The sequence below is a fragment of the Hetaerina americana genome, unplaced genomic scaffold, assembly GCF_022747635.1.
Source record: "Hetaerina americana unplaced genomic scaffold, ioHetAmer1.1.p SCAF_2, whole genome shotgun sequence".
NCBI classification, from domain to species: domain Eukaryota; kingdom Metazoa; phylum Arthropoda; class Insecta; order Odonata; family Calopterygidae; genus Hetaerina; species Hetaerina americana.
Window position 1 is genome coordinate 33,928,979 of NW_027286763.1, and position 21,447 is coordinate 33,950,425.

Genomic DNA, 21,447 nt, shown 5'->3' on the forward strand with positions numbered 1-21,447 from the left:
TTGAGGGAGGGTTTCACTTTTGGGAATAGTAAATAGTCTGCGGGTGCCAAGTTGGGATTGTAAGGATGTTGTGGAATTGTTATGTTGCGTTGCAGAAGGTTTTCGCTAGCAAACACTTAACTCTGCTTTTGGTCATTCGTCAAAACCTTTGGGGTAAGTTTAGCACAGATCATCCCCAAATTTTCAGTGATAATGGTGTGCTTTGCCATCTAATCAATGGCAATATGATCTGCGACTTAACTTCACCACTTATTAGCCACTAAAATGATGGTCTGCATTCCAAACTTCACGCACACTTCAGAGAAAATGTTGACTGATGTTTTTTACATAAACCTTGTATATAAAGTAAGTGTACTGTGGCCTTCATGGGTTGTGGTTTTCTGTTTTTTGAGGGCTGGCAACTGGGTGGTATCACAGAGTGAGTATCACAGGAACACAGTAGTACGCAAACTGATGTTGCAAAAATCCATTGCATGAAAGATGTCGGTAAGAAATCCCATCAAGTGCGAGCCACGTGCTGTGATCCACTTCTTACTCATAGAAGGAATAACACCTAAGGAAATTTTTCCGGGAATCAAAATGGCTTACGGAGAAGGTGTTATGAACAGGACGAGTCTTGCTTAGTGGAGGCATAACAAATGTTCGAGACAAACAGAAGATGGAAGACCTTCCATTTTGCCCGATGGGTTTGTACAAAAAATTGAGGAAACTGTTTGTTAAGACAGTGGATGAAATTTATGCATTGTTTCCACAACTCTCTTGCACGAGACATTCACAGATACACTGGGATACTAGAAACTGTGGGCAAGATGGCTCCCAAAACAGCTTGAATAAGAAGGTAAGGATTTTCTTAGCTCTGTGGTGACTGGAGACAAAATGTGGGTGGCTCATTACATGCCTGAGACAAAAAATGGGTCATCACACCAATTTCTCATCTACCAAAAAATTCAAAACCACAATATCGGGCTAAGAAATGATGGCTTCAATGTTTTGAAACCAAAAAGGCATAATTTAATCGAATTTCTGCCTTAGGGGGAGGCCATCAATACACAGTGCTACTGTGAGACCCTAAAAAAAACTCTAGAAGTAGCTTTCAAAACAAATGGAGGGAAATGCTGATGAGAGTAATGTGCTTGTTGCATGTCAACGTCCATCCTCACGTAATCTTGGGTGCTCTTTAACTCATTTGATAGGGATGTTTTGAACCAACCCCTGTAATCCCCTGACATGCACCTTCAGATTATTATCTTTTCATCTTCCTGAAAGAACCCTTGGGTGGAATTATATTTTCAACCAATGAGCATTTGCAGAAAGAGGTTCTGAAGTGGGGAAGAAGCTGGCAGGAGAGTTCTTTGAGGAGGGCATAAAGAAGCTTTTGCAATGGCTCATTCCATGCATTGAACCAGATTTTGATTATGTGGAAAAATAGTCAACAAGTGTGCCAACAATATCCTGTAATTTTTTTCAAGTACATTTTTTCTAATAAAATACAATAATTGAGTGCACTGAACATGCCTCGTATTTAGTTTTTTTAGTAATATTTTGAATGAACAAAGTTCCCAAATTTTTTGTTAAAAATTATAATTTTTTTATTTTTACTCTAAACTATATTCCATGGCTATTTTGAGAATTTATCACACTGATCTCAATAAACTTAATTAACTGCACATAACATATTTTAGGCATCAAATTATGGAATTCTTCCATTATTGAATAAATATTAAACACTTAGTGATTCATCCTGAAAATAAAGCAAATTTTTTATTGAAGGAACAATATTTCAATAGATTTGATCTCTCTTACTTCCCATCTCCCTGGTTATGAAAACACAGTTATCTACCCAAAGGTCAGTTGTGTAGGTGATGGTAGAGTTCACCCAATACAAAGTCCAACGGCATGTGAAATTCACACATCAGTGTAAGGAAGTCAGATCCTTTCCCTTTGGTGTCTGAGGGTTCCCAGAAAGTGTTGGTATCTAAAAACTTACACATTTCGGGTGAAGCTGAGGGTGTCCAAAGATGCATGCGTAGGAATTGAACATGGGCCCTCCAGTCATTAGTCCAATGCTCACCCTACTCTCTCCCTTGTTATACTCACCCTCTTTTTACAGTAAATTGAAATTCATTATCACCATTAGGTGTTGCCGTTGATAACATGCATTAAAAATAATGTTAGTCAATAGAAATTTTTCACGTGGATTTTAAAGTGTTTACTTTTTTATTCAAGTATCAAAAAATCTGCCAAATGGGTATCAGTTAAATAGATGAGAGCACTAATTCATGCTGCAGTATTTAATGAGCAGCTCTCTCAAATCAAAGCTGCGTGTAAATTCACATGCTGTATGGCTAATAAAGCAGACAATTTTATATGAAATTCTAAATGCTGCATGTTTTCTAGACTCATGCGTTTGTAGTTGATTTTTATATCTGGGGTATGATAAGTTGTGCCTGCCCATTAAAAGTCTCCCAGAAAATGCTATTTTGCAATTCTTAACTTCAGGTTGAAAAGTCATCACAGATTCTAATTTCATGTCCGGCCAATGGAAAAAAAATTTAAAAGAAACATTTTCACAATCAGCTATTGAACTAGAAATAAAATTCCCAAATTAACTTAGAGTAAAAAATTACTCCCTGAAGAATAAGTCGTATAATGTTACGTACGAGGAGGATTGAAAATGTAATATAGTAAAACAAGCAAGAATAAATTTTTGGGTGGAAATAGATAATATTGAAGAAATTTCATGGTCAGTAGTTTCTGCCCCCACAAAATATGATTCAGATATGTTGAGCTGAATGGCTGGTATGCACAACTGCATGTTCTCTCACCAGTGGGCAGAGTAATTTTTCACTTAAAATGAATATTAATTAAACAGCAAGTGGATAGCTATTATTATCATTATGAGTTCCGTATGAAAATATGTATATTTTGCATCAGTAGTGTATTTCTACTTGTGATAGAGTAATCAAAATATTATTTTCTTTGCTTTCAAATATGATATCTTCCACCTATTAAATATGTGAATGTAAAGTGAATGCACTTTGTAAATAAAGTGCATTCACTAATGATATGTTCTCAAATTTCTTCCAAAAGCTTTGACCTTTGAGGTGACAGGAAATCAAACAATTTTGCTTTTATATTTTCAGTTATTGGTAGTTATATGTAGAGGACTAAAGTCAGCCTTATTTTCGTGTTTGTTGCCATAAACTCTGTATTTTTTTGATTCCTGTAAAGTGCATAGATACTTCTCTTTTATCAAATTTTATTGTTGTTGTTTCAAGTCTGTTTTTTATTAATTCAGTCTATTTTGATTATATTTGGGTTTTATTATAACATTTTTTATTGCATTCAGGCTTAGATATGGCTCATGCCAAGAATGGATATGTTTATCACACAAAGTATGATGACATCTCTCGAACATCATTGGGATCAATGCAGCACACTGGCGACAACCTCATGGCTCTTATCCCCAGTGTGATGTCTGCTCCAGAGTTTGTACTTCCTCAGAATGCTTCAAAGTTGTCAGCCGAGTCAATGGAGAATAAATCAATATTCTTTGATGTAATGGGGATCTACATGGTGGAATATTCAGAAGGATTTGGGACAATCCTTAACCTCACAACAGTTTTGCTGTCTATGGTTGTCATTTTTGGAAAGAAATTTGGAGGTCTGTCAGGCAGTGAGTATTAAGGGTTTTTAGAATACTTATTTCTTCTGCAACAATGGAATTGTATTTTATTGCTACAATATTTTGGCTTTAATCTCAGTTTTTGGTGTGTGAAGCATGAATATTTTTATTCCTCGACATTGTTGCTTTTTAAGAACAGAACATTTATTTTTCCACAGTGTTTTTGCTGTTTGAGAATAAATATAGCATAGCATAATTATTTCCATTTTGCTTCTCTGTTTTGCTATTATTGCCATTTGTGTCAGTTGATTTTTTTTATTGGTCCATAGAATGGTATTGTTTGTCCCTAGCACTTACATGATAGCACAAGACTCTATAACAAGACCCTGATGGATCAATATGGGTATACAAACATCAATGGAGGAAAATATTATCATGTACATTCAAAGGTTAATAGACAACATAATATCCATATCCATTTATTTATCAATTTATTTTTGACGTAAAGCACATCATTTCTTATTACTTATTATCTATATTTTTGTAGAATTGGTGCATAGTGTAATGCAATATTACTAATACTGTTGGAATTACTACTGCTTCAGGCTGTCCTGCACAAAACATTATTTACCTGGTCATGGGACTTTGTAATTAAAGTTAAAATGAGATCAATTGGTTAAGACATGTCACTAAAAACTTTTATTACTATTTTTTCTGTCGTATGTAGATGTGCAAGGTTATCACCTTGCTTGAGTCTGGATAAATTAAAGATGGCATAGGAAATGGGATGTGGGATAATCCTTCTCTTTATTCTCTAGCTCCACCAAGTCTCTTATGATGGGCTATTCACATTTCATTATTCATTTTTGTTTGCCTTTCTGGTAATAGTTGTTTTGTGGTCAGATGCCAAATGGCTAAGGTGAAGTTATTTAGAAAGGTAGATGCTCCCTGTGTCCAAAGAGTTTGGTATTGTTCCAAAATATAACAAGAAGGCTCACTCTCTAACTTGGTAACAGTTCAGGGACACTCTGTATAACTTCAGAATCATCAACGTGAGCAAATGCATTGAGAAAAATTTAGCCTTCTGTGGAAATATATGATTGAGATGACCATGGGCAGATATTTGACTGATTTTAAAAGCAACCTAGAGGATATATGTGTCATATTGAGAATATTTATGCAGCCTTCAAAGAAATTTGGTTTTGTCTACTGCAATTGCATTATCACCATGTACACTATGTATTCTCTTGCACTGAATGCCTAATGTGCAAACAAGGTGTGAGTTTATGTTTATGTAAAGACAGTTCTACATGAAACTGGGGTCGCAATTTTTATGCATAGACTACAGTGCAAATCGAGCTATTTTTATTTGTATTCATCTCTATTAAACCCTAGGAAATGAAAAAAGTTGGAGAATCATTCTTTGCAGTGCCATTGTGTTATCTGGCTGGGTGATGGCAGCATTGCTTGTAATTGGTACTGCTGTGATATTGGACACCCTAGGCTGTCACATGTCTTGGTTTACCCGTCCAGCTCTGATATTTCCACTCTTCTACTGCCCAGCAATTGCTGGTTGCTTGGTACCTTATGCATTCTCATCATCTCATTCATCATCTCATCAGAAAGAAAAGGTAAGTCCTCCTTTATGCGTTTTATTTTGCATAAAATTTTTGTCTTGTCTTCCATTACAGAGGAGTTTACCTGTATATCATGCATAAAAATTTTATGCCAATGGCATTTATTTTTTTATTGATATTAATTGAAAATAGCCCTTTTTGCCCCGGATAGGACGTTTGACAATGTTATGTACAACAAAAGACACAATTATAAGCACCCAAGTCCTAGGTGTAGGAAAACCCACCTAGGTAGAACTGAACCCTCAACCTCTGGATTGGCAAGTGAAGATATTACCCTGCCACCATTGGGACCGTTAAATGTATCCGTAAAAAGTCTCCTTAACATATTGCATACCGGGATATTTAAGTGGGTTTTAATGTTCCATTCCGGTGGATTTTTAAAGTGTAGTTTTTGAACATGCATTGCTTCATTAAAATCATCATTCATTACTTTAAAATTGAAAATTTTAAATGGAACTTAGAATGTAATACTCACAAGCAATTTTAGTATTTCTTCTTTGTGCGTTAATTCACGAAATATTTTCCTTGTGCAGTGGAATATCACATGAAGAGCACACATAACTCGTCTCCTTCCTAATTTTTCTTGCAGTACAAACTTTACATCTTCTTTTGTGATATTTTTTCTACCCCGTACCCAAAATGAAAGCGAGATGTTGTTAACTGAGGTCTCTCGAGAGACCATGTGGATGATCCCTTGAAGGAACATGCTGTGTCAACTCATCATCGCTAACATTTTCTGAAAATGACTCATCTGGCTCCTCTCTATTCGTTGCCCACTCTTTGGTGGCATAGAGCAGAAAGCCTTTGAATCAAATGCTATTTGATTCATTTAATGTTTTATAAACTCTGAAAGCATTAAAAAGAGCACAATTAATAAACCACAGCACTACTTTCTTATACCATTTTATTGTTTTTCTCATGATTGTATAATAAAATACATATCTGCCCTGTCTAAGCCTTTCATGAACTTATTGTATTTTAAAATGGAAGCTTATATTATCAAAATTACTTAACTAAATCAAAAATTTAGTTATTGCTGTTCTTATTTAATAACAAAAGGCAAATGAAAACTTACATCCATACATGTAAATAATGTTAATTAAAAGTTTAAATGATGTTTTGAAATGACGAGAATTCTTGTCATCCATCTGAAACGGTTGGAATTTAAATGACAAGAATTCTCGGCATCTGTATGCAGTGTGTTAGTAAACAAAATGTATTTGAAGTTCAAATTACTCAAAAATTCTAAGTTGGATGGATAATGAACAGAGTATAATGTAGAGTATGTATACATAATGAGTTCAGTTACACCTTCTATTATAACACCCAACTTATTTGCATGCATACAAGCAAATGAAATACAAAACAGTTGTACATGGAATAAGTTTTTTGTGACTCTAACCAATGGTGTAATATTATCATATGTGTGTTTTAATAACATTGAAAATACTTAGATGTAATTTTTGTAATGTATCTTGAAGAAAAGTGCAATTAATCAATTTGTCACTACCATTTCAATTAGTATTCTGTGCTTTATAGTACTCTTCTTTATATAAGAGCATGAAAGACAGTGAGTGTAGGGTCTCCAGTGTTCTTCATGCTGTAACATGTTCATAGAAAGCATTTTGAAGATAAATGAAGTGATTGCATGCAAAGATTAGTTTGGTTTCATATCCTGGAGGCTATTTTCACATTGATATGCACTGTATTAAGAGGCATCAGACTTGTTCAAACCTCTAGTTTCAAATGGTGCTTATGCAAAGAAATTATTAAACTGCAAGTGGTTAATCAATTCGAAAGCCAAAAAAGTCTTTGAGTGTATCAGAAAGTTTTCTTAAATGGCCCTTACAAACTACATAGATAATGATGCTTAACTTAAGTTCAAGGGTATGACTGGAGAGACTGTTCCTTGAACCACAATCAGACAAAGTCATTGGGAAAAGGATGTTGAGAGTAGAGGTTGGGAACACTGAAGCAAAGGTAAACAAGCAGCAAATATGAAGCCATTATATTCTATTGTTTCAGGCTTCACTTCGTGGAAGTATTAATATCCATTATTAAAATAGAAAGAAAGACTCGTACTTTTCCACAGATTTTATTATACGGCACAACGCGTTTCACCGACTTGCGGCATCATCAGGTACAAATTTGCAAAACAGACAGAGCAAGCATATATACCCTCAGGACAGAGTGGGGGCGGGGAGGGTTGGAAGGATTTGAGGGGGGTGGGGGCTCGCAGGTGCGTTGATGGATTGTTTTGACCATTTCCAGGCTAATTTCTCGGAGAGGAGTGGGGAGGGGTATGGGAATAATTGCTCATTACAAAGTGTCGTGTTGGGGTTCACCAAGTGCCTTCTAATCTCTAATTGCTCGAGAGCGTCCATTTTTAATCCTTTTGGGAGTGTGTGTAATATCTCTGGGACAAAGTCACTGCTGTGGTTGAATTCTAGTAAATGCTTGGCGAAGAGAGAGTTGTTATTCTGATTTTTGTGACACCTAGCGTGTTCCTTGACTCGTAACTTGATATTTCTGCCGGTCTGACCGACATAAACGCTGTTGCAATCCTCGCATTTCAGTTTATAAATGCCTGATTTGAGAAGGCTATCCTGGGTGTCTTTTCCATTGGCTAGAAGTTTGGAGAGGGTTATGGGTGGGTAGAAGGCTGCTTTGAGTGAGGTGGGTAGGCAGTTGGAAATCCTATATGAAAGATCTCCCAGAAACGGGATCGAGCACCACTTAAAATCTTTAGATACTGCGGGCTGAGATACGAAAATGCTTTTTATGGCCATTGCTTTTTGTTTTTTCCGTAGTAATGTGTTAACTAGTTTGGGGTTGAAATCATTGTTGGTAGCTATATTAGTGATATTCACGAGTTCAATTTTGAAGTTTTTGGGGGAAAGGGGGATGTGTAGGAGGCGGTGGATCATGGAGTGGAGGGCTGCGTGTTTGTGAGAAAAGTGGTGTGCGGAATCATTAGAAATTATATGTGGGTTTCCTATAAATTGCAAATTCGTGTCTATTATCCCTAATTGTGATTGTCAAGTCGAGGACTCGATATACACATCTTGCAAATAATGTGCATCTGACAAATTCTATCTATCATCAGCAGTAGTTGCTGTTACTCTGGCAAAAACTTGGGAACTGTCAGGTGAAATTTCCCGTCAAAAATTTCCTTCTTGTTACTGGTCTGTGTCTTCATCACAGATTGCTTATTAACATGCCATAAAAACTAGGTAGAGTTTGAGACCAAATTTTTCTATATATTTAATGCCATGTTACAAGTAGCATGGGCAAGCAGAAATCCTTTGATTCCTCTATGTTAATTTACCAAAATTATTGTGAGCTATTGATAATGTATTTCCAATAGGGGCTAATAAGGTGATGTTTTTTTTTCTAGGCTGACTGGTGGGATAAAGTCTATTTGGATAGCCTAGGGGTACAGCTCGTGTGGACTTTCATCATTGCGGTTGGCACTGCTTTAGGAATTCGGTCTACCTTCATTTTCACTCTAATGGTGCTCTTCCCCACAACAGCTCATTTGCTTGTGGCTTTATGCTATAGATTCAGATTTTATCCAGGTATTTTTTAGTAATATATGCTTTATTATCATTGTTTGTGTTATTTCATGTTCACATTTTGGATTCAGTTGTAGCAAAGTGTAATTTTATTGCATTTGTAGTTGATTAAAAGTATACCAAAAGCATGAAGGTGGGGGGGGAGTTGTGTATTGGTCATTGATGAATGTACAAATGTTGTGTTATTTTGATGCAAATTTTTTTTTTCAGTGAAGAATAATAGTTTGCATTTAGGCTTAGATCCATGGTGGATAGTAATATTTTAGACTCCCTTGTCATAGGGACTGAACGTCTTTGCACTCCCAATGGTTCCCTCTCTTGTAATAGTGGAGTCAAATCAGTAAAGCTTGTATTGAATATGCAAAACACATTTTCATAATCATTACATGACATAAAACATAGCTTTAAGAGGTAGAGAAAATAAATTCTTAAATATTCTAATAAATTCTGATAACTTATAACTTGGTGAGTTAATTCTGGTAGATAATATTGCTACCTGCAAAAACTGAATTCTTGGTTAGCCATGATTCCCATAAACCCACATCTGATTTTTTTAAGTTGACTGGATTTATTTTTTATAGCTGGAGGAATTAAAAACTCAGGACTGAAGTAATTGTTTTTATACAGTTTTTAATACATACAAGGTAACACCACTTTTTCCTGCTCAAAAACCTACTTTTTTTTAGATTTACATGTTTTAAATATATTCTTCCATTACGTATTATCTTGAGTTTTTGATATTGTTAATTTATGTAGTAGATACAAAGTAGAAATGTATTCTAGCTTCAGTTCTTAGTATGTCAATTTTTTTTAATGTGTCAGACAAGTTCGTGCAGTATTTATCTCTGCTTTTTGCTTGTTTTTTTCAATAAATAACCATTGCTAAAATATTCTGGAATCAGGTTTATAATATGTGTAATAGTGTATTTTCCAATTTAATATCTCTGAGAGTGCTCTGCCAGATGCATGGTAGAACTCATTAGGTTTCCAATTTGCATATTAAAATTCCAGGAAACCTAGCATTTGAGAATTCCATATATTGTGTGCTAATGGAAATTTGAAATTTTCATTAATTTGAAAGTATGTTCGATTTCTTAGGTCACCTTCTTTTAAATATGCAATACTTAATTTAACAAATATTATTTTTTTCAACCATCCGTACTTTATAGTTGATCACTTTCATAATAACTCAGTAGTTTCATTTATCATTTACTCTTGCTTAAAAATCTAATATTATAATCTATACCATGGTGGTTGTAATTGAGAGTGTGTTTGATGGCCTTGTAGTTCAAAGTTGCTTTTATTGAATTCGCCTTTAGGGTTTCCCTTGAGAAATCAGATTATTTAATGGCTGTGCCTATATTTTCATAAATTATACTTTCAAAATTTTTATCTGAAAGTTGAGTTTGTATTTAAAAGTATATCTGAACAAGATGGATATTTAATGGCATGTTGGTTTCCCATTTCCTTTTAGCAAAAACGTGGTTGATCTCGCGTCACGTCTTCAGCTTAGTTCCACTAATGATAGTGTTTTACTTTGGACACTGGTTCTTCTCTCTGTTTGTGCCCATTTCCGCAAGAATTGGTTCCAAGATGAATCCAGATCTTCTCATTGGCATAATAGCAGCTCTGCTGTGCATCATGGCTTTTTCACATATTGTAAGATTTTAAGTATTTAGACTTGTAATATTTTAATTGGCATTAAAATATAAATGTTCATAAACTAGCCCTGCCTTTGCGCAAATATCTCATGGAGTGGATCCAGGTTAATTTATAGGTAACTGAATTTGTGAGTTTATAAGAATTGTTTTGTCTGAAGACTTCAGGAGGATGGGCAGTTACTGAACATGAAACATGAGCTGTATGTAGTTGACCATTTTATGGTCATAGTCAACAACATATAATTCATATTTTCTATGAAGAACAAAAATACCCATGTATTGAGACATTCCAGTAAATTATTCATGGTCCTAGCCTGGTCACTCTACATAGTTGGGATTTTGTTCTTTGTGTTAGAAAAGGGACTAACCTCTAACAAAAATGAAATTTCACATTTTACTCAGTGAATTCTGTTCCGTTGCAGATTCCATTGATCCATGTGGTATCATCTCCTAGAAACATCTTGGCTAGTCTTCTAGTTATTCATTCTGTGGCAGTCTTAGCTGTTGTCCTCACTCCAATTGGCTTTCCCTATGGAAGTAAACCAACTGAACCCACACCTCAACGAGTCCAAGTTTTGGTAAGAATGCTTTTTTTGTTTAAAAAGGAACTTTTTAGTATTTCCGTCAGTTTCTAATCAAAGTTGCATAATCTATTAGGAAATATTATTCTAGCTTATTGTTTGTTAAATTAAATATTTTATTTTCTTCATGAGAAAGAATCAAGAATTTACACTTGTAATGTAAAGATGAATCGTAGCTGAAACTTTGATGGATAGGAACTAAAATGTAAGTTCAAAGTCTTGTCAGGTCATCCCTAAGTAAGGTTAGGATGGGATCTCTCAAAAATATAACTTTTGTAAAATGGCTTTTTTATAACTGAGTGTAGATAGATTTTAGTCCATTGAAGGTCATTCGGTCGAACTTAATATTGACCAATCTACGATAAGTTCTTATGTCCATCATTTGAACTAGAGTTTCCATTTTGGACAGATTTATCTAGGTACTGCACAGGTTTTTTTGACCTTTTTTTGAAATGTCTAAAGTTATCAACTAGATAAATATTACTAATGATTTATCACATTTTTTGTTGTTTTCATGATGGTTATGGCATTAATTGTCATATGGAAATAATATTAATAATTTTATCTTGATCATTGTTGAGTGTACAAATTTGATGTCAATAGCCCATTGTTGGCTCAAATTGAAGCATTATGTCTTTAAATGGGTTGAGAATGTATTATATTTATTGTAAGACTAAAAAATTTAGAATAGTTTTCATGATAAGTATGTGCTAATTAAAAAATATCTTTGGTATGATGGAAACTTACGTGTTATCTTTGCGACCATGTATACAGGGTGCAGCGGTTATCTCCAGGCAAATTTCAATTTGAATTTGCCGCCATATCGTAGTTCCATCGGAGGTCGCAATTCGCGTTCTTGAAAGCTATAGGCATCTAGTAAACAGTCATAACCTCAAAATGGCCGAAATGTTATGCACAAGTGCGGAGTATAATCATAGATCTGCTATTATCAAGGGTGTCTGCCCAGTGAAATAGTTCATTTCTTCGAGTACCCCAGGTCAACTGCTTACGCTATTGCGGCTAAGTATAATGCTTTGGAGAAGTCTGGGGTAGGCTAACCAGGCAAGGAAACCCCTTTGGAGGAAATGCTTAGGTGTGGATTTCAGAAGAATTTTGCATTATTTTATTTTTGCAAAATGCAAACTTTGAAGAATTTCGTGAAGCCATGGATGGTAACTGTGGCATCTGGAAGAAAATATGTCTTTAAACAGGATGGTGCACCAGCTCATACGAGTCACCAAAACTGGCTTTCAGATAATATTGACGTGTTCTGGTCAAAGGAGTTTTGGCCCCGAATAGCCCGAACTTGAACCCCCTCGACTATTATGTTTGCAGCATAGTCGAAAGAGTTGCCAATAAGATGAGGCACCCTAATATCGCATCTTTACGCACTGCTATCATAGTAGCATTCCCCAATATGGACAGCACTGTTTTAAAGAGTGAGTGCGATCGAATCAGGACAAGCTTGGAGGCGGTCATTGCAGCTGAAGGGGGTTACATTAAGTAATGTTACTCATGACAGATACAACTACGTGTATGTAAAAGGATTTTCATTTTCATTTGTATATTTTTTAACACATTTGCTTTTAAATTAAAGTTTTGTTTGTTCAGATTTAACTGCCATACCCTGCACATGATTGGTTTTAGTATTTTCTTGGTCAATAATTTTTACCTGGAAACACGCAATTCTGAAAATAATTTTGAAAATTGAAAGGCTGTATGAAGGAGACTGCCAACCTGCACAACATTCTATGTCCTCATCAACCTCCTCATACAATTCTCTCCCTGAAAATTCTTGGTCCAGTCCATGTTTCAGGTGACAATACAATACATTTCCTTTAATCGTCTCCCTTTCCATATTCAATGACCTTAATAGTCCCACCCCATTTTCAATTTCATCATACAGTAACTGCACTTCAAAAAAGGATTGGATACGTACGTACTACAGTATAGTAGAGTCCCTCTTTGATCTAGGGGAAACTTCCGCCTCCTCTCCATTAGCATTAACAATCACATAGCATTTTCCTTGCAATTTCTGGTACCATAATATAAACAAACACATAGCCTTAGTTTGAAAAACGTTTTCTCCTTTAACATCTGCAAATGACGTCATTTGTCCAGTTGCTAAAAAATTTAAATTATCCTAGTCCTTCACTATCCTCATTTCCATTGTGTCAAGTACTCAGCTGAAAAACGGAATAATCAATAATTTGGTTATTAAGGCCATTAGGAAATTGACAAGGAAATTGTAGCTTACAGCCATAATGATTAGAAAGCTGAAAGAGAGAAGAAAATAGAAAAATATGAGTAGAGAGTTGGGTAGAAGGAAGTATAAATAATTCAATAATTAACTGAAACATGGAACAAATACGGCAAAAGGAGCATGGTGGAAGATGGACTGCAATGATAAGGGGAGAAATGACTGGGAAAGGGTGAAATTGGTGTGCTGTATAGGAAGGTCAAAATGCTGTCAGGAAGTAAAAGAGGGAAATGATTGCAAGCAATCCAAGATAAGTCTGGAAAAGTATTATTTGAACAAGAAGATACAAGAGATATGGAAGGAATATATAGGGCAACTAAGTGTATATGGTGAAGACATTAGGCCAGTTAGACATAAATAGAGAAAATGACATACAGGTACATGAAGATAGCTTAGGCCCAAGCTTACACAATGGCAAGATAGAAAGGGCATTAAAGAAATTGAAATAAGACCATTGGGGATGCAACATTCACACGTAACTACTTAAAGGTGAGAGGAAGAGTGTTTATTAACTAATTTGTAACATTTATAAGGAAGGGATTTAGCTGGAATACTTTGTCAGATCATTATAGTTCCTGTCCCAGAAGAGGAAAAAGGCAGGATTATGTGAGGAATGTATAACAAGCTTGATTCCACACACGTCTAAAACAGTCATCAGGATCATCAATAAGAGGATGAAGAGCAAGGTAAATGATTACTTTGGGGATGATCACTTTCAATTCAGGAAGAGGGAAGGCACACATGATTGCAGTAATGGGGTCACTAATAGATAGGAACTTTGAACATACTCTGGATTTATATGTCTGTTATGTAGATTTCAAGGAAGCATTTCATAGAGTGAATTGGGTGGAATTAATAAATAGATTAGCTAGAGGAGTAAGACAGGATTGTCCATTATCACCTGTGCTGTTCAACGTTAATGTGGAAGAAATCGTGAAAGAGGCCTGTGAAGAACTGTAGATAGGAATGAAATTCGGTGGGGAATTCAAAAAATCAGTTAGGTTTTTGGATCATACTAGTTTATCAATCAGCCAAGGAGTTGGAAGCATTGGTGAGAATATTGGAAAGCAATGGATGAGAATAATTTTTTTTTAAATGAAGGTTATGCAGTTTTCAATGGGAGAAAAGAAGGAAAAGGTAAGTGAAATAGTAATAGAGGATGCAACAATTTAAAAGTGTAAAAAGCATTCTCCTTGACCGGGATTCAAACCTGGATCTCTTAATCTCTGGCTAAGTGCATTAGCAAGTTAAGCTATCAAAGCATTCTCTTAAACTCTGAAATTTTAGGGGCTTTAAAGGGACAAGATGTTGTGATGAAATATTGTGCATATAATTTCTCAAGTATTTGTAGTTGTATTCTCTACGCCACAGTCTATAAGGTTAAAGCCAATTTTTAAGCACTGAGGTGTTTACCTTAAATGAATTCAAAGAACTGCTGGAGATACTGAGACAGTAACTTTTAATGGAGTCATCCTCTGATGCACATTGCTATGCAACAATTTCAAGGTGTAAAAATCATTTGCCTTGACTGGTATTCAAACTCACATCCCTGGTTATCTGGCTGAGTACTTTGATCAGTTAAGCTACTAAGGCATCATCTAATACTCTGAAATTTTAAAGCTGGGTCTTAAGAGCCCCTTAAATTTCATTTAGTGGAGGGAACATTTGTCTGTGATGTACGTATATATACACATTTTTATTTATTTATGGAGAGACACAATGCAGATATTTGAAACATTAAATGTACTTTTCTTTCAGCATGTAAGAAGTAGAGTGCACTCTAATGATAAAGTGGATCAAAGGAATTTGTTTTGGATGGTCGACTTGGACCGCAATGGAGCACATTTTTCATTGCCTAAAGCTGTTGACAGTGGGTGCCAAATGATTTCATCTCAAACCTGTGAAGAAATACTTCTCTGTGGTATACCTGTCTATGGTTCTAGATTGCTTGGCCTCTTGTGAGTATTCATAAAAATATATTTTCGTCATTATAATTAAGAAATTTTCTTGAGCAGCATTCAAGAAAATTCTACATTTTAGGCAAGAAACCCACATAGTTCCTGCTCCTGAACCTGTCATTCATGAGCCTGCTGTTCTGAAGTTGGTATCCCAAAAAGCAATGTCAACCCAAGTAAGAAGATTGACCTTCAGTGTGACTGGTAAGTATTGTTAACTTGCTTTAAAAATATTAAATCATACTGCAAATTATTTTTCTTGAATGAAATGAAATTTTTTATTGTGCCTTTGAACTTAGGTTTTTTCTAGGTATTGTGTATATGAGGGAGACCAGAAAGTAACTTACATTTGTGTGTAGGGAGCGAAGTATGGCGGGGAGCTGAATATTTGCTGTATTGACTCGCACACTAGGATAGTACACTTAGAACTGCAGTGGAAGGCTGCACTGCTTGTCTTTTGTTTACAGTAGCAAGTCAAAATGAACAATACAGTTGGCAATCCCGCCAAATGTAAAATCCATTGATTGGTAAGGTTTTTACTGGCAATAAGCTGGCAAAGCTGCTGACATTCATCGGGAAATTTGTGCTGCACACCAAGTGATGAGTAACAGTGTTATGCATCAGTGATGTTGTTAGTGTAAGATTGAATGGACAAATGTCAATGATGTCCAAGAACTGGTCATCCGTCACAAGGCTAGGCCGACCAATGCAATCCTTGTCATGAACATTGGTGTGGCCATTTTTAAACTGAATGCACCGCTGCCCTACTCTGCCTTCACTCATTATTCCATCTCTGTACACTTCACAAAGTTGCCTATGAATTTTAATTGGCCTGTGGTTTTTTGCCAGTAAAAATCTAATCACAAATTACACTTCACAACTTGCATGATTTGCTAATACAGCACACATTTTAACAGTTTGCAGTGAGCAAACTAGAAGAATTACAGTGTGCAAACTCCCACAGCAGGATGCGTACGGGATGTTTAGACACCAAGATGGTGGCTCTAGTCTTACCCACTGTCACTCGATGCCGAAACGTTAGTTAATTTATTGACAGCCCTCATATTTGTATTATCAGAATCAAAATTTGCCAGAACCAGTGGCGGCAGGGTAACATCCTCATCTACTAACCCAGAGGTCATGGGTTCGATTCCAGCCTAGATGATTTTTCCTCCACCTAGTGCTTGGGTGTATGTAATTTTCAAATTGTTATATCAATGTTTAAAGTCCGATGTAAAGGTCGAAGTGCTGTTTTTGGAGTAATTCAAAATAAAGAAATAAAAGTTTTGTGTGGTGTATATTTTTGAGATTTTTAGAACAAAAGGTGTTTTAGAGCCCTGGTGGGTACAGCATTAGGCCGCTGAATGGATGTCCAATCCAAATACACATAATGTCTTTAGAAATGCCCGGCCCGACCCAAACTATGATTATTTTGTTGCCAGTTTTCTTGGGAAACATGGTGGTACAGGGAAAGGAGCTGGCCCCAGTACCCTCATGTTTTGTAACACATATCGCTGGGTTTGGAATGAGGTGTCATCCATTAAGCCAACCTTTGATTCAAGTACTGTGATGGTTTGAAGAGTCAAAATTATACTGATTATTATTTTGGCAATCGGTAGAATGTTAGGTAAGTGAGTAAGAGGCTTAGGAAAAGAATAGGCATTTTAAATGAAATGAACAGGCAGGAGGTATGTCCCTTTTAAGAATGACGTATTTCAATGTAGATATTAGAACATTTTTTTAGGGCAGTGTTAAGTGAGGTCTAGCAATGCTATAGACTCTACGTTTTGGAAACACCAAAACCCATTTTGACTGGTAGATTTCTTTAAAACATAAGAGGTACAACAAAGTGTTAAAATTGGAGCAGTTCCAAGTTACGAGAGAGAAAAGACAAGCCCGAAGTAGTAAAAAGAGTAAAGAAAGAAACAGCCAAAAGATGAAAAGATTTGGTGTTTGGTAGTGTACCTTTAAAGGTTGATTTTGCATGGACATACCTGGAGACTGTACACTCCTACATTTGTTAACTTAGCCTAAGAAGGTAAAACCTGACACCCAACACTACAATAAACTGTTATTCAATTCTTCATTAATTCTATCTGCCTTCATTTCATGCAACATCCCTATCGTTTTATAATCCCCTACCTTGCTTCCCCATTACTGTTTTCAGCATTCCAATACCAATCAAAATGGTCAATATTCACATTTCATGTGTTTTTGGATTTCTTCCAACAACACTCTCCTCCCTCGACATACTAAGTGCACAAGAAAGAATCAAAAAACTTAGCATTGCCACAGGATAGAATTTATTGCTGTCAACTAGTTCTGCTACACTGTTGCATCGTTTGGACTGAAGGTACGAGGAAATACACATAAATATGTCCAGCTGATTACTTTCACGAAAGAGGTGGGTGGCAAATGGTGAAGTTCCAGCTTTCTGCAGGAACCTTTTCCTGGCTTTGTCAAAAATTCCTTTCCTGTGCCCATTCACCTTCTTCCTCCAAGTCATTCAACCAAAATTTGCTAGTTGACGTCACCTAATGCCCTGAGATGACTGTCAGTTACATTTTTCACCAGATCACAGGTCAAGGGAACCCGCAGACTGTCATATTATTCAGTGCCCAGAATGGGATCTGATCATGTCCAGCCCAGTTTACTTCTACAGGAAGACCTTCAATAGTGATGATAAATATACACATTCATGCATGAAAACTAACAAATTTAGGAAAACTAATTCATACAGATAAATGTAAAAGGAAAATGCATAGGAACACATAAAAAGGGCAAACACAAGGCCAATGGGGAAGATAGAGGTATGTGGATTCCAAGTAGGATAATGTTTCCTTGACTTGGACTTGAACCTTGGATCTTCAACTTGCTGGGCTGACGCTCTTTCAATTAAGATATCAAGGAAATGTAATTATCGCTGAAATCCATGGAGGGTTTATTCAAATAAGTTCACCTATTCTTTGGCCAAGAGATAGCACTTGGGAGCTATTTCACCCGCTGCCGGGGATATGGACTAGCATGCAAAAGGGAGAATAACATTGAAAGCTGTCATACAATGCCAGAAAGAGTAGGTCCATATGTTTTTTTTCATAAAACATTTCATATTTGCAAAAATGCATGTTTGAGTTCTGCTTTGATTGTGTACAATGAAATACCATGAACTCTGGATATGTTTTATCCCACAGCATGATCCATCACTTAAAAGAGTTATGCATTTCCTTGGAATGTTATTTTCTAACTTTTGACTTGATCGTTATAGGACCTCATCATGTGTCCCTGTTTTTAAGTCCTGTGAGAGGAGTATCATTAAAGGACTGGACTTTTGGTGAAGTGCCAAATGCCACCTACTTCTGGCAGAACAGGCCTACATACCACATTTACCATGCCATTGGAGTGAAGTTTTCCCAGCCATGGGAATGCTGGTTGGACATAGAGGTAAGATTGCAATGAAGTTATTGTAGTCACAAGAACGGTTTTATAGCCTTCTTCATTTTTTCAACACCACTGGGTTACATTTGATTAGTGATCACTCTGAATCATGAGTTACAGTTAGATCTTACCTCACAGGGCTTTTTGATATTGTTAAGTTCCAGGTCACCGAATTAATTTCTTTATCGGGAGCATATTTGGTGTTATCAATTAATAAAACTACGAATTGTTGGTTGCTGATTCATGAATGCCACTTAATTAGATGATATGTATGCCTTTTGCTCCCAGGGATATAGAAATCTATTATATTTATATTTGAGTCTTTGGCATATGGGAAGCATAATGTACTTTCACAATATTTGATCCTCACACCAAACACTCCATCCCATAGGCTTACAGGCCTGTAAATCCAATCTCTTACATTTCATGATTGATGAAGTGTAAGAGATTCATGATTTTTTTCTTTTCCATGGGTAATTTTCTTGAGAAAATTTTAAATTACAAAAGCTTAACTCAATTCAGGTTTGAAACAATCACCATTTAGGTGGAACTTTCATAGAACTTGGAGGGTGTCTAGAAGAACTGAGCGCCAATACTAACAAAGTGAAGTAAAACAAACAAAATGAGAAAATTCTATTTCATTCACTCTTATTTTTTATATTTGATTTGCTGCGGGTTACTTTATATAGCAAACAGAAGGGCGCACCAACCTAAGTCTCATTTTGACTTATGAATCATAGCCAAAAAGCAATAAGGCGGCATATTTTGTTGGCTTGTAAATATTGTTTATTTTTTTATCCTTCTGTTGTTTGGAATTAATTTCAATCACCTGGCTCTAATCTTCTGTATACCTATGGTAGACATAGCCACAGGCAATTATGATTTCAATTATGCATTGGTTGTTTAAATCTATTAGTGTATGGATATATGTACGTATTTTTACACACAATATATATAATTTTTACATGCATTTATAATATGTATGTGCATATATATGTATATACAGGTGCGTGGCATCTGTACACATTCAAGATAACTTTGAAGCTCTGGGCACACGGTATCTATAGGAATTCATGATAGCTACAAAGTTCTAGGTGCACATTATACATCAGGTGCATGTTATCGATGGAAAAATATGGTTCTCCATATCAAGGCAAAAGAGTGCTATTTCTGTCTTCTTTTTCATATTATCCACTTTCTGAAAAGTGAAATATGACACTTCTATTTTAGCAGTAATGAGATTATTTTGAATATCTATTATAGGTTCCTCAGGGATGGAATGAGAAGTGGGTTATTGATGTTGCCCTGGTGGCTCATTATACCCATAGTGATCCTGCAGCTCGTGCTACCAAAATTGTGAACGACACCTTGGGTCCAGTTGCAACATGGGCTCATCTCATAGCTTGGACTGCCACATATGACTCCTGGAAATTTTGATAATAGGCATTTCATTTCTATGTACAATTTAGTATTTTAAATTGCCCCATTGCTTTTGAATCCAAGCGCTAATCCAAAGAATTAGTGAATAATATATGCGTTGTTTAATGGGCATTAAAGGTTTATTGACCATAAGAAGAGTATCTTTTTTTATATTGGAAAAAGTAAATGTTAACAAGTATTTTTCTACTTCATGACTTTTGTCACTAAAGATACATAACGATGTCCTATTTTTGCTAAAATGGTAACCATTAAAAATTTGAAGGTTTTTCAATTAGACATAAGATAGTAATTGTCCATTTTCAAACTTGCTTTGAAATTTTGTTTAAATGAAATACTCTTGCTTTAAAAATGTATGCATATGCCATTAATGATCCAATGTTTGTAGAAATCATTTATAAATGAATATGCTTATGATGGGGGCAGCTAAAATGGTCAAGAGTAATGTAATGTGTGAATTTTTGAATACTTTTATTTCATTAGACATAAAAATTGTAATAGTTGTTTGTTTAGACAGCTTAATTAAAGTGCCTTAAAATTTTACTATTATATATCCCCTTTATTCTGTACAATTATTTAAACTCAAAGAATTGATTTCAATGATTAAACTGTACATGGCATCCTTAAAAATAGTATTTATCAGTGAAATATTCAAAATAATGTCAGTTTTTTATTGTTAAGGTCCTGCAATATTGCTATTACTTAAATTTCACAATAAAAACCTAATAGTATGTTAGCCATTGTTTTTTGGTTTGTTGGAATGGGGAAGAGATCTTTGAGAATATGTATGGGGGACTGAATTCCTGGGAAACATGTTGTGTATATGGAGAGGGTGTGGGAGTTGGTGTTTTGGGAAGGTTTGGGCAGGTGAAAGTGTTGGAGGATTTTTGTATTGAGAAGGGACTCAGGGTAACTTCAGTGGAGGAGAGAGTTACGTAAATTGTGGAGGAATATGTTAGGTGAGTTTCAGTTATTGCAGATACAGTGACCATGGGTGGAGAGAAAGTACAGAACAGAGTGTTTAGTGTGCAATGGGTAACAACTGGTTTAGTGGGGATATTGTTGTTTGTCAGAAAGATAGAGGTTAAGGAGAGAGAAGAGAAAGTATTGAGGGAGGAAATGAATTTTTCAAGAGTATGCATGCTATGTGGACATAAATGGAATCTATCATTTATATGAGTGGCCCATGTAAGAGGTTGAAGGGGATAACCAGAAAGGAAGTTACTTTCAAGGAGGCCAAGGTGGGGGTTTCCATGTGAGGGGCTGAATCTACTGCCCATC

The 21,447-nt window shown here is 35.7% G+C and overlaps 1 protein-coding gene across 1 annotated transcript in view; it reads left to right on the plus strand.

Moving 5' to 3' along the window:
* Nucleotides 1-20,715, plus strand: part of LOC139687962 (endoplasmic reticulum metallopeptidase 1-like) — a 33,135-nt gene extending 12,420 nt beyond the window's left edge. The window contains exons 8-16 of the mRNA XM_071585337.1: nt 3,350-3,676; nt 5,021-5,256; nt 8,660-8,840; nt 10,312-10,496; nt 10,921-11,076; nt 15,098-15,297; nt 15,380-15,498; nt 18,560-18,735; nt 19,993-20,715. Coding sequence (XP_071441438.1) covers nt 3,350-3,676; nt 5,021-5,256; nt 8,660-8,840; nt 10,312-10,496; nt 10,921-11,076; nt 15,098-15,297; nt 15,380-15,498; nt 18,560-18,735; nt 19,993-20,166 — 1,754 coding nt within the window. The 3' untranslated portion in view covers nt 20,167-20,715. The remainder of the gene's footprint in view (nt 1-3,349; nt 3,677-5,020; nt 5,257-8,659; nt 8,841-10,311; nt 10,497-10,920; nt 11,077-15,097; nt 15,298-15,379; nt 15,499-18,559; nt 18,736-19,992) is intronic.
* Nucleotides 20,716-21,447: the final 732 nt, after the last annotated feature.